At 41.3% G+C, this 13,607-nt stretch overlaps 1 protein-coding gene across 1 annotated transcript; it reads left to right on the plus strand.

The window, feature by feature from the left end:
- On the plus strand, positions 1–13,074 carry NMRAL1 (NmrA like redox sensor 1). The gene is made up of 5 exons (XM_042454851.1): positions 1–158; positions 6,300–6,538; positions 8,901–9,150; positions 9,800–9,990; positions 11,851–13,074. Exons 1-5 carry the CDS (start codon positions 113–115, stop codon positions 12,019–12,021), a joined length of 897 nt encoding a protein of 298 aa, XP_042310785.1. The 5' UTR covers positions 1–112; the 3' UTR covers positions 12,022–13,074.
- The last annotated feature ends 533 nt before the right edge of the window (positions 13,075–13,607 follow it).

Genomic DNA, 13,607 nt, shown 5'->3' on the forward strand with positions numbered 1-13,607 from the left:
CCCACACTCAGTGTGAACAGGGGTTACTCCTCTGAGGCCAGGAAGGAAGGCTTGGAGAAGGACTTGAACTCGAAGCTGACTCCTCTGATCCGGTTCTAGACTCCTACCAGTCATGGAAAGTACACAGAAAAAAACTGTGGTGGTGTTTGGAGCCACAGGTAAGGAGTGGAGTTAGAGCATGAATTATTCTGTCATTGTGCACAGGTTTTTTGCAAGCCATTCTCTCCAAGATCAGTGAAAGACCAAGCCAGAGACTGTGTGGCTTTCCAAAGAAACTCCATTGCAAACTAGAAGGAATAGAAACAAGCAGGAGATTGGGATGGGGACCTTTACAATTAATAATTAGGTGAGTGGCATCTTTTTGTGGGGACAGGGGCAGGCATAAATTCAGGCTATGCTTGCGGAAAACACAGATTTCACTTAATGCAGCAGTTCCCTGCAACATCGTGTGTATGTGTGTTGTGTGTCTTCAGGTCTTTTCCTACTTATGGCCACCCTAAGGAGAACCTATCATGGCGTTTTCTTGGCAAGTTTCTTCAAGAAGGGGTTTGCCATTACTATTCTCTGAGGCTGAGAGAGTGTGACTCACCCAAGGTCACCCAGTGGGTTCTTTATGCTCAAGCGAGTAATTGAACCTTGGTCTCCAGAATCGTAGTGTGACCTTTAAACCACTACACCACACTACTGCCCTCCCAGATGATTACTAGTTATTTATGTATATATATGTACTGTATGTTTATTTCTGAGCCCATTCCCTCTTTTATTGTGGTCACCGCGGCTGTGTTTCTGTCTCTCTACAGAGGAAGGCACACACATACTTCTGTTAGAGTTTTACAGAATTTTATAGAGAGCTTTTAATATTTTAATGTGTAATGTTTTTAACTTCTTAAAATTGTTTAATTGTTTTTAAAATTTTGTTATCTATATTTCAGTGCTTTGTATTGTTTTTAACTTGTGCTGCTTTAAATTTTGTTAGCCACTTGAGTCCCTATCCTGAGATAATGGCGGGGTATAAATAAATAAATACTTATTATTGTTATTATTATTATGCCAGGTTATGAAATGTAGAGAAGGGATTTGGGGCTCAGAGCCAATGGTTCTGTTTAAAAATCGGGCTCCAGATGTTGCTGAACTACCCTTACTGTTTGCTAGGAATGATACCTGGGAGTCACAGTTTAGGGATAGCTGGAGAGCTGCACAATTCTTATCCCCTGTCAAAATGAATTAATTGGTTTGTGTCCAGAAGAAAAATCCAGGTTTAGGTGACTATCCTTATAGGCTGCATCTGCACTGCAGAATTAATGCAGTTTAACACCACTTTAACTGCCATTGCTCACTGGTATGGAATTCTGAGATTTGTAGTTTTGTGAGATATTTTCGCTTTTTCTGTCAGAGTTCTGGTGCCACAACAAACTACAAATCCCAGGATTCCGTAGCACTGAGTTGTGGCAGTTAAGGTGGTGTTGAAATGGCATGGCTTTTGCAGTGCACATGCAGCCATAGTGAAGCCTCATGTATATGTGTGTGTGTGTGTGTGTGTGTGTGTGTGTGTAAGTTAGTTGGGTAGGCAGTATACTTTCAAATCCTTTCTGACTTATAACAACCTCAAGATGCACCTGTCATGGGGTTTTCTTGGCAAGGATTTTCCAGACAGCATTTGTCTATGCCTTCTAAGGCTGAGAGAGTGTGACTTGCCCAAGGTCACTCAGTGGGTTTCTGTCACCAAACATGGATTCAAACTCTGGTTTTCTGAGTTGTAGTCAAACCACTACACCACACTGGCTCAGTGAAGCCACTTTGTTGTTGTTGTGTGCCTTGAAGTTGTTTTGGACTTCCGGCAACCCTAAAGTAAACCTATCCTGCAGGTTTCTTGGCAAGATTTGCTCAAGGGCCCCCAGTGGGTTTCGTGGCCAAGCTGGGAATCGAACCCTGGTCTGCAAAGTCATAGTCCAGCACTCAAACCAATACATCAAGCTGGCTTGGACTCATGAGGAATTCTTATTTAGCTAGAATGATAGCGTCGTCTCTGCCTCCATCTTCTCCCCATCTAAAATATTTTGGGAGCTCTCCCCACTCCAAAGGGTTAACTCAGCCTTACGTCCTTTTGTAACTCATGAGTAACTCATGTTGGGGGTAATTAGCTTACACTTGTAAACCACTTAGAGATTACTTAATTCAGTATGAAGCGGTATAGAAGTGTAACTGCTATTGCTATTGCTGACCCAAACTGACCCTGCGTAGATTCCAAGATTAGACGGGACCTGGTGCCTTTCCCTTATTCATGTAAAGTCATCATAAGTTCAAAGTTGCTTTGACAGTACATAACAAGGACAACAACCTGAACATCCCTGCCAAGCAACAAGAGTCTTATTAGGGATGACACAAATACTAGATACAAAATTATGGCTAAGCTTTTGAGAGCTCCAGAGCTATGTAGCAACACTGTCTTTGCATCACTAGTATTTCAATGTTTAAAGATGTACGGGTGGGACATATTGCACTTACCCCTCTAACAGCTTTTTCTGTTTCATATTTAAGAACTCGTTCCCTTAGATTACTACAGTTTGTAACTAATTCTTTATTTCTCTCTTCCACCAACTGCACTTGCTTTTCAGTATCAACTCTCAGTTTACTAAAAAGTATCATTGAATCTGTCTTGGACATCGGTCACTACTTTTTCTTTAATAATGCTCTTATTTTGAAAATATTCAAATTGTTGACGAAGTGAAAGGTTTTTCACTTTCGATCAGTGCTAGTCTTTCTTGCATCAAACACTTGTTTTACAACGTATTTTTTCATCTGATCCTTCTCAGCCTGTCATGCATTTTCAAGTTCTTCAGCTTGACATTGGGCCAGACTCAGATCCTTTTGACAACTTTCTAAGAACAAGGTTTTCCTCTGAGAGTTTCTCATACAGTGCATAATATGTGTACTCATAGAGCACATATATTATAATTTCTGCTCTCTGTCACCATTCAAGTTCCTGAACAGCAGAACTCAAACGAGAATGAAATGAATCAAGTTCCACTTCTAGTTTTTCCTTTTGTTCTTTAATACATTATTATTTGGATGTTATCATTGCAGCCTGTATTTTTGATACACTTATTTGACCATTGTATTGAAAAAACTGTTAAAGTCAAAGCATCTTCATTCAGTTTCAATTCTTTTTTAAGTTCTTCTCATTTTTTTTTTCAAAGCTTCGTGTTCTTCTAAATATTTATTTTCTTCCTCCTGATGCTGATCAAGTTCTCATCATAATACAGCAAATTCATTGTGGAGTATTTGATTTTTGGGTAACAGTTCCTTTTCTTGGTCATGATGATCACTCATTTGTGATTCATAAGCAAAAAAAGCACAGTTAATTAAATATTTGCTAGGAATTCTTCGATTTTCTTTTCATACTCGAAGGACTACATTGTAGCTGTCATAATGTGTGCATTATGGAGTCTCTTTCTAAGTTTACCTCTTTCACTAAACTTTCCCTCCCATAAGCTGAGAAATGAATTAAAGAAAAAGGTTTAGATATTAAATGTCTGTGTTTTAATATACATATAGTCTCTTTAACATATTATATTTTGAGCATGTAGTCATACTATGCATACTAAAAACTGCATTCTGAACTATGTGCTTTAGTTTGACCCACGCCTCCCATACAAGCTGTGTTTGAGTTTGCCCACCCCTACTCTAAACAGAAGCTGAGATAACAAGTTATCACAGGCTGAGCACTGAGCACTGATTTATATTTATATTATTTGTTCAGCCAGCAAGACTAAGGACTCATTCACACTAATGTTAAATGCATGGAGAAATTTGCATTAGTGAATTGATTCAAAATCGATTCACCATTCTTACTATATTTTAGGCCAGCAAATCTCTACATGGCACTTAAGTCTTGTCACACTGTTCACATTTGCCACTGTTCTGGATCGAAATGGGGGCACCTGCATTGCCAGAACGGTGGCTGCATGATCCGATCACTCATACTACCAGAGAGAAAAGGCACTGTTAAGAGATCCGGTCTAAATGCACTGGCTTAAGTGGGCTTTTTGCTCGCTTCCCTGCAAACTGCACCAACTGCAGATGGGGAAAGTATGAATGTCACAGAAATAAACTGGTTCTAAACCAGTTTATTTCCATAGTGTGAATGAGGTCTAACATGCCCCCTCTTCCTGGTGAAGAAGGCTCTATTTGGATCCAGACAGAATGAATTAAGCACCCTGCCATTCAAACAAGTCCCCATGGCAGTTTTCATTCTTAAAAAAAAGCAGAAAAAAATGGAAATGTATGAACATCACACTAGCTGTAATGTCTAAAGTGGTTTGGGTTGTTAAAGTAATGCACTAGAAGACACAGATGTCTTTTCTAATGATTCAGGCCTTCATATGATGTGGCCAAAGTACGATAGCCTCGGTTTGATCATCTTGGCTTCCAGGAGGATTTCTGGTTTGATCTATTCAAGGATCCCTTTGTCTTTTTGGTTGTCCATGGTATCCTACCACTGTTCTCCAGCACTACATCTCAAATGAGATGATTTTCTTCTTATCCGCTTTTTCACTGCCCAACTCACACATCCGTATGTGGTGATGGAGAATACAAATACAACTGAGCTGCCATTACAAATGTGCATTGTATGTTCACTGAAGCCCTTTACTGGCATGGCAAAAACCACTTTACTATATGGCCCACGTGGATATATATATATATATATATATATATATATATATATATATATATATGATCTGGAGGAAAAGCAGTATACAAATAAAAAATATTTATTATTATTATTATTATTATTATTACACCTGGATATGTTTCCTGTGAAGCTTGGAAACTTTACAAGAGAGGAAGAACAAGCAAAGGCTGTTGCTGCCAGGAAGCAGGTCTTGGCTATACAGTATATATATATTTTTAGCAAAAACAGTGCATTATTTTAATTATTCCCTTTACACAGCTCTGTTACTCTTATTATTGTTGTTGTTGTTGTATGCCTTCAAGTCATTTCCAACTTATGGCAAGCCTTAGGTGAACCTATCATAGAGTTTTTCTTGGTATGATTTGTTCAGAGGTGGCTTGCCATTGCCTTCCACTGAGACTGAGAGAGTGCGACTTGCCCAGGGTCACCTAGTGCATTTCATGGCCAAAATGGTAATTGAACCCTGGTCTCCAAAGTCATTATCTAACACTCAAACCACTATGCCACACTAGCTCTCATTAAACATTGTATTGTTGTATCGGAAAGAAAAATAAGAACAGAAATGAAACTCAAAGTACAAGTTGGGTCAGCCTTATCTGAAATGCTTGGGGTCAGAAGCATTTTGGATTTCAGATTCCCCCCCTCCCAGATTTTGGAATATTTGCAGTTTATTTAAGAGTATAGTTTTATATACTTGTTGGTGGAGTGGTTTAAGCATTGGACTGTGGAGTTTATCAGAAAAGGGAAATTGGAAGTATAATCCAATGGTAATCTGAATGCAATCATGGGGTATAACGTTATTGCGTGATAGCCTACTACATGCAAATTCGGGCAATGGGAAGTCAGTCCGAGCACAATCGTGGGGTTTCACATTATTGCGTGATAGACTACCACACGCAAATTCAGGCAATGACATGCTATTTTTGGGCAATGGGAAGCCAGTTCAAATGCAGTTCGCATTCACGTAAATTCGCTGAACTAGCGAATTCACATGAATGTGTTCTGGCCTCACTTTTTTTTCATTTGAAATTAAGAGAAATTCCTCGTGTGTGATAAAGTCCTATGATTCTGGAGATCAGGGTTCAAATCCTGGCTCAGCCATGGAAACCTACTGGGGGACTTTGGCCAAGTCAAACACTCTCAGCTTCAAAGGATACATTTGCCAAGCAAACCAGATGATAGGGTTGCTTTAGGGTCACCATAAGCTGGAAATGATTTGAAGGCACACAACAACATACCTTTGTAGGGGAAGAGTGAAGGTTAATTTAGCTACCTTCTTTATCATTGCTATGTTCATTCTGCTTTCTGTGAGAATAATACAGTTTGCAGGGGAAGGGTAAAAGAGCATGGGAAGATTTTCATGAGAAGATTTGTTCAAAGGAGATTTGTTATTGCCTTTCCCTGAGGCTGAGAGCATGTGACTTGGCCAAGGTCCTTCAGTGGGTTTCATGGCCAAACTAGAGACTCTGGTCTCTAGTGTCATAAACCAATGCTTAAACCATTTGGGATAGTTTAGCACCTCAGCATGTCTCAGTGTAATCCTAGTCCTTCCTCTGCAGCAAATAGAATGATGGATGGTCCAGTAACGACCCTGTTCTCTTGGCAGGTGCCCAAGGAAGTTCAGTTGCCCATGCCCTCTTGGACGATGGTACTTTCCAGGTCCGGGCTGTGACCCGCAACCCCAGCCAGCCAGCGGCTCAGGCCCTCCTTAAGCGTGGAGCAGAAGTGGTGAAGGGTGATCTACACAATCTGACAACCTTGGAGGAGATTATGGCGGGAGCCTACGGGGCCTTCGTGGTCACCACTTTCTCTCATGATTTCAACAAGGAGGAAGAAAGCCGTCAAGTAAATCAAATCCAGGAGAATGGTTCCCCATCACTCTTTCCCTGGCACGCCTGCACTACTGATTTAAAGACAGGGTCCTTTCACACTGCACACAATAATAGTGCTCTTGTATTCTACTCATGGCTCTATTCTATGTAATCCTGGGATTTGTAGTTTAAAGTGGGGTGTTTAGAATACTCATCCAGGGTACTTTAGTGCCTCTTGTTGTTGTGTGCCTTCAAGTCGTTTCTGACTATGGCAACCCTAAGGTAAACCTAGCACATTTTTCAACCTGAATTGATTGATCAGTTTTTAGGATCCACACTTATCCTAATTAAACAAGATTTGTAGTTTTCAGGTTTCCTGCTCTAAAATACTAAGCCTTGTCGTCTTATTTTCCAACCGAGGAACCTTCAACTACCCCTTCCTCTATTGCCAATCTCATCCATTTGGTTTGTTTGGCTTCATCTATGGTTGCAGTGATTAGTAGGAGCCAGCATGGGTTTATCAAGAACAAATCCTGCCAAACTAATCTCATGTCTTTTTAAAAAAAAATATCAGGTCACCACTTTAGTAGATGGTGGAAATGCTGTGGATGTCATTTACCTGGATTCCAGCAAAACATTTGATAAGATCTGCAATAATATTTTGATTAGCAAACTGATTAAATATGGAATAGGTGGAAACAGCATCAGATGGATCAATAATTGGTTTGAAAACTGTGCTTAAAGAGTTGCCGTCAATGGCTGTGCTTCACACTAAAAGGGGGTCTTGAGTGGAGTGCCTCAGAGCTCTGTCTCAGGGCCATGACTCTTCAACATTTCTATCAGTGATTTTGATAAAGGGATGGAAGGAATCCTTAGCTAGTTTACAGATGATATAAACCTGGGGGAGGGGAGGTTAACACATAGGAAGATAAGAATAGAATTCAAAAGGACCTTGATAAACTAGAAAATTGAGCAGAAATTAATAAAATAAAATTCAGTGGAGACAAATACAAAATTTTACATTTAGGCCACATAAACCAAATGCGCAGGTATAGGATGGGGGATACATGGTGCAGGTTGAGGGAGCTGGTGTTCAGCTTGGTCAAGAGAAGACTTGGGGTGACATGGTTGCACTCTTTAAATACTTCAAGGGCTGCCACAGAGAGGAGGGGACAGGCATGTTCTCTGGCATAATGTCTATATCGAGGGAAGTAATTGCACCACTCTATTCTGCTTTGGTCAGGCCCCACCTGGAATACTGTGTCCAATTCTGGGCACCACAATTCAAAAAGGAGGTTGACAAGCAGGTCAGGAGCATGTCCAGAGGAGGGCCACCAAAATTGTGATGGGTCTGGGAACCATGCCCTATATGAGGAGAGACTCATAAATATTTGAAGGAGTGTCATACTGAGGTTAAAGCAAGCTTGTTTTCTGCTGCTCCAGAGAATAGGGCCCAGACCAATGGCCTCAAACTACAGAAAAAGATATTCCACCTCAACATTAGGAAAAAACCTCCTGATAATGAGAGATGGTCATTGGAAGACACTCCCTCTGGAATCTCCTTCTTTGGAGGTCTTTAAACAGAGGCTGGATGGCCATATGTCAGCCGTGCTGTGATTGTATATTCCTGCATGACAAAACAGGGTTGGACTGGATGGCCCTTGTGGTCTCTTTCAACTCCATGAGTCTATGATTCTATAATCTAAATAGTTAAAGAATCCCCATACCTTGGATCAAAGTTTGACAAGAATGACGATTACAGTCAAGAAATATAAAGACTAATAATGGGAAGGGCAGCCATGGAAGAACCAGATGATCTTAAAGAGTAAACATATACAACTAAGCACTAAAGTGAGAATCATCCAAGCCATTGTATTCCTCATCACTATGTATGGATATGAGAATTGGACAGTGAAGAAAGCAGATAGGATGAAAATCAACTCCTTTGAGATATAGTGTTGGAGAAGAGTGCTGAGGATACTGTAGACAGCCAGAAACACAACCAAATGGGTCCTTAAACAGATGAAGCCAGAACTCTCCTTGGAAGCCAAGATGATCAAACTGAAACTGTCATGCTTTGATCACATCATGAGAAGGCACAGATCACTAGAAAAGACAATGATGCTAGGAAAAGCAGAGGGCGGTAGAAAGAGAGGAAGACCCACACCAGATTGATAGACTAGGAAGTCAAAGGACTGAATCTGCAGGACCTAAGCAGAGAAGTGTAGAGGACAAGGAGTCTAGAGATGTTTCATCCACAGGGTCACTATAACACACACACACACACGCACTTGTATATTGTGGTGGTAAACAAGAAAAGTTTTCACATCCTGCCCTCCTATCAGTTCCCATTTTCCATTTGTGCTCTGACCCATCTCTCTTCATTCGCCCCACAGGGCAAGAACACTGCAGAGGCAGCCAAAGGCCAGGGTCTGAAACATGTCGTCTTCAGTGGATTGGATCATGTGGAGAAACTGACAGGTGGGCGCTTGAAGGTACCATATTTTGACAGCAAGGGAGAAGCCGAGGCCCGTTACCAGGAGCTTGGAGTGCCCTTCACAAGTGTCCGGATGCCTGTCTACTTTGAGAACTTTTTCAACTATAATCGTCCACTTAAGGAACCAGGGAAAAATGCTTACACCCTAGGTATGGACCTGAACATAAATGTAGACGATTCCACACTTGTTTGTTGTTGTGTGCTTTCAAGTTGTTTCCAACCCTATCATGGGGTTTTCATGGCACGTTTCTTCAGAGGAGGTTTGCTGTTACCATCTTCTGAGGCTGAGAGAGTGTGACTTGCCCAAGGTCACCCAGTGAGTTTCGGTGGTCAAGCTGGGATTCGAACCACTACACCAAGCTGGCTTTTGGCCCTGCTCTTATTTAAGGTTGGGCCAAAACATTTTGAGAACCAATGCGGTGTAGTGGTTTGGGTGTTGGACTAGAAGTGGATCTATACTGTAGAAATAATGCAGTTTGACACCACCTTTAACTGCCATGGCTCCATCCTACAGAAACTTGGGATTTGTAGTTTCGTAAGGCACCAGCACTCTTTGGCACAGGAGACTAAAGACCTTGTAAACTACAAATCCCAGGATTCCATCTGATGGGAGCTATAGCACTTAAAGTGGTGTCAAAGTCTATTATTTCTACAGTTTAGATGCACCCTAGGAATCTGGAGACCAGGTTTTCTGAATTCCTGCTTGACCATGAAAACCCACTGGTGACTGTTGCAAGTCTATAAGATAAAAGTGGGACCTGTGCTCAAATAAATACATGCATTACTTTTACTTTGCAGCAATACCCATGGGTGATACTCCACTCCATGCCATGTCTGTATCTGATCTGGGCATTATCGTGCTCAACATCTTCAAAGCCCCTGTAGTCTATATAGGAAAGTTGATTAATCTCTCTGTAGAGGCACTGACTGTCCGAAGATATGCCCATATTCTCTCCCAATGCCTGGGGAAAGATATCCAGGATGCTAAGGTAAAAAAATGTGTTTTTTTTAATTTAATGAATATCATCTATGTGGTGAAACAATAGTTGCAATCATTATGGGCACTGCAGTAACAAGCCAGAATAGAAATGAACAGATTTAAGTGCCAACAGTACCATGGAAATGCCATTTCATATGCTATTACAGTATTTGTATTGTATTATTCCAAACAGCAAGAAATTTCAGAAGTGCGGCAATTATTTGGTTCCCTTTGGAAGGGGTCACCAGGCCTTGCTTATTATGATAAATGGGGATAATTTGATTGCCTTCTGGGGATCTGGGGAAGTGGAGATCTTTGGCAAAAATCTCAGTGAAGGGAAAGACTTGGAACAGGCCCTAGAAAGGCAGAACAGACTAAGAGTAATCTCTGATTAAAATCCCGGTAGCAGATCACCTACTAGAGCAGCAGCATAGGACAATTTTGCAAAGTTTAATTGATTTGTTGCTACAACTTGCAAAGTCTCACCAGGGGGATTTATGTATTTGCTTAGTCTGATTCCTTCTTTCTTTACAGTTCTGGCACCAGGGCTCACCCTCTGCTCTGCTGTGCATCCACCTTCTGGTTAAATGTTCCTTTTCTCATCTCTCTAAGTAGATGAGAAAGAATAATCCCCTCATTTCACCCAGTGGTGTCACTAGGGTTGGTGTCACCCGGTACAGTAACTCATGGTGTCACACACACACCCATTGACCTCCTCCCATACCACACCATACAGAATCCTTAGTAATGTCTTTTTGTCCTAATGCTACCTGTAAATCACCATTCCCATATATCACTGAATGTGATGCCAATAGTTGTGAAATGAACAACCAGCAAAATTAAAATTATACCTTTAAATGGCAATATCATATGCACCGTCTAAATGTATGTACATGCATATTGTTTCATGTGATTAAAGTGACACAGTGGATAAATGTGGTGCAGTGGTTAAATGCTGATACTGCAGCCACAAGGTTCTGAGTTTAATCCCATGGTTCCTGGGTTGACTCAGCCTTCCATCCTTTCATAGGTTGGTAAAATGAGTACCCTGTTTATTAGGGGCAATTGGCTTACAGATTGTAAACTGCTTAGAGAGTGCTAGTTCACTGATAAGCGGCATAGAAATGTACAATCGCCCCTCCTAACTTCCAGATCTCAGATCCACGCCCTCGAATATCTGCGGAGGGGTGACCTCCGCTATTTCCTATGGTGCACATGTGTCCAGGCTGTGCACACGGGGGAGGGGATTCAAGCCTATGAAGCTTGAATATGCGTAAGCCTCTGTTTTCACGGGGGGTGGTCCAGAAGGGATCCTCTGCAAAAACAGAGGGCCAACTGTACTTGCTATTGCCATTGCTATTCCCACTAAGCCTCACCCCACTCACACCATCTCTTCAGTATTTTAAAGGAATACAGGTGAAAACCACCACCCATTTTTGCCAAAAGGCAGATATTTGGGAAGCAGTGGTGTCACCCATCTTAGGGTGTCTCCTGGTGCAACCCGCACCCCCCTAATGTCACCTCTGATTTCACCTAGATCTGGGAACATCCCCTTTAGTTAAGATTTCTGTTTTAATTTTTAATCAGGAAAAGATGTTCTTGTTCTCTCTCTTTCTCTGATTTGAATGGCAGACTGTGAGCAACACGTTAGTACTTAAAGCATAATACTTGATGACATCACCAGGAGTAGTTCCAAGGTTTGAGGATGTGGCCCAGAAACCTCAGTGCCTGGGAGACTCCTGAACTAGCAACCCTTGGTAACATACACAAACACCAGCTGTAGCATGCCAACAGACATTGGATCACTCATCAATGAATGCTATGCATATATTCAAGAATGAAAATGATTGATTCAATCCTTTGCTTGCAGATCTCTGTGGAAGCTTATGAGCAACTGGCTCCCAAGCCAGTTGCTGACATGTTCCGCTACCTCCAACTCAAGACAAATTATGACCAGACTACCACTCACCAACTGAATCCCAGAGCCAAGAGCTTCCAGCAATGGGTGGAAGAGAATAAGCCAAAATTTGAGGATCTCTAAATCCACCATCTCTAAATCCACCATGAAACATACACAGAGATGGAGGACATTAAAAGGCCAAAGGAATCACCTGCCCCTCAAACTGCCCACAATCTGTGCAAAATAATAACAAAAATAATCTTCCCTGTGGAAATGCAACTCAGACAAAGATTGATAGAGGGAATTCTTCTATGTTGGGGTGAGCACAATGTGACCAGACATCCTCCTTTTCCAAGACATGTCCTACATGTCAACCTTCTGTCCACTTGAAGGACAACGATGACAACGGAAGTGGAATGATGTAGATGCATATCATTTGATTGACAGAACAACCAAAAAAGGCTCGAACATGATCAAATGTGATTGATATGGAGGATCCATTTTGAATCGTTACTTTGGTCCATGTGAACTTCGAGAGGGTTAATTTGCACCAGAGAGATTTGATCGGGGTAAACATAGTGGAAACTTCAATTCAGGTCAGATTTGATATTGCATTTTTGAATGCATTATCGAATCTCCCCAGATCTCCCCAGCACAAAAATGCTAGTGTGAATGGGCCCCTGGACTTTCAGTATACATTATGAAGAAACCTTGCTTGCTTTCTTCCTTTACTGCAGATTGTTGAAATAGTTGTTGTGTTACAGCTGAGGGAAGTTGTGAAATGGCCTCTTTTCCATCTTCCTCTGCCACAATTTGTAGCCTGTAGTAAAAGGACAAAGGAAGAGGAGTTGTGTGCATATATGGTAAACATTAACAGCAGATTCTATGATGCCAAGTTACTGTATTTTGGAATGGGAAAAGGCAATTGGAGCGAAACCCAGCCCTCTATCTTCCTAGATTAACAGTATTGTTTTACAGCAACAGATAGTAGTCTCAAAACCTAGAGGAAGTGCCATAATGTTATTTTTATCCACGGATTGAAATAAATTGATGGGGGGGGAACAAAACAAAACAGGCTGCATAGGAAACAACACATATTCATTATCTCCACCAGGTGGCAGAAGAGACCCAATCTCTTGCTTCCCTAAAGAATTTTGATTGGGGAAGATTCTCATTAAATTAATTCTAAATTGACATCCTTTGCAGTCCTTATTTCGCATGCCATGTAATTCCTTCATCAGTTCCATCTGAAGATACAGCTGTGGCCAGGATGACCGCTTGCCCTCCTTTTCCAGCCCTCCATTTCAACCTTCTGTCCAGGAGGAATTCCAAAATGTCCTCCATTTCAGGCATGGCTAAGAAGCATGAATTTATATTTATATTAGTGTTTTTAGCTTTCATTTTGTTATGTCCTCCATTTTTCTTGAATGTCCTCCTTTGCGGTTAGGAAATCTGGTCACTCTGGCGGTGGCACATGTTCTAGTTGCTGGAGAGATGATGTCCAGAATGACTTCCCTGGGGTGAATCACCTATGTACCCATCAAAACACAAAAAAATAAGAGCAGGGCTATGGCAAACATTTTGCTGCACAAGGCAAGGGGTGAGAAGATACCCTTTCATTTCTTCTACAGAAGTCAACTAGATTGGCGCATGAATTTTATTTTGACACTGATGACAAGACAGTGTCCATTTTACCCGAGGGTGGGCAGAGTAGTTTTGGTGGTGAA

This window comes from Sceloporus undulatus, chromosome 2 (genome assembly GCF_019175285.1).
Source record: "Sceloporus undulatus isolate JIND9_A2432 ecotype Alabama chromosome 2, SceUnd_v1.1, whole genome shotgun sequence".
Lineage (NCBI taxonomy): Eukaryota > Metazoa > Chordata > Lepidosauria > Squamata > Phrynosomatidae > Sceloporus > Sceloporus undulatus.

Bases quoted from the DNA above. Each gene is read 5' to 3' on its own strand.
- NMRAL1 (XM_042454851.1), top strand. From the start codon at position 113: ATGGAAAGTACACAGAAAAAAACTGTGGTGGTGTTTGGAGCCACAG. The intron at 9,151-9,799 runs GTATGGACCTGA...TTTACTTTGCAG, and splicing joins GAAAAATGCTTACACCCTAG to CAATACCCATGGGTGATACT. The intron at 9,991-11,850 runs GTAAAAAAATGT...CTTTGCTTGCAG, and splicing joins AAGATATCCAGGATGCTAAG to ATCTCTGTGGAAGCTTATGA.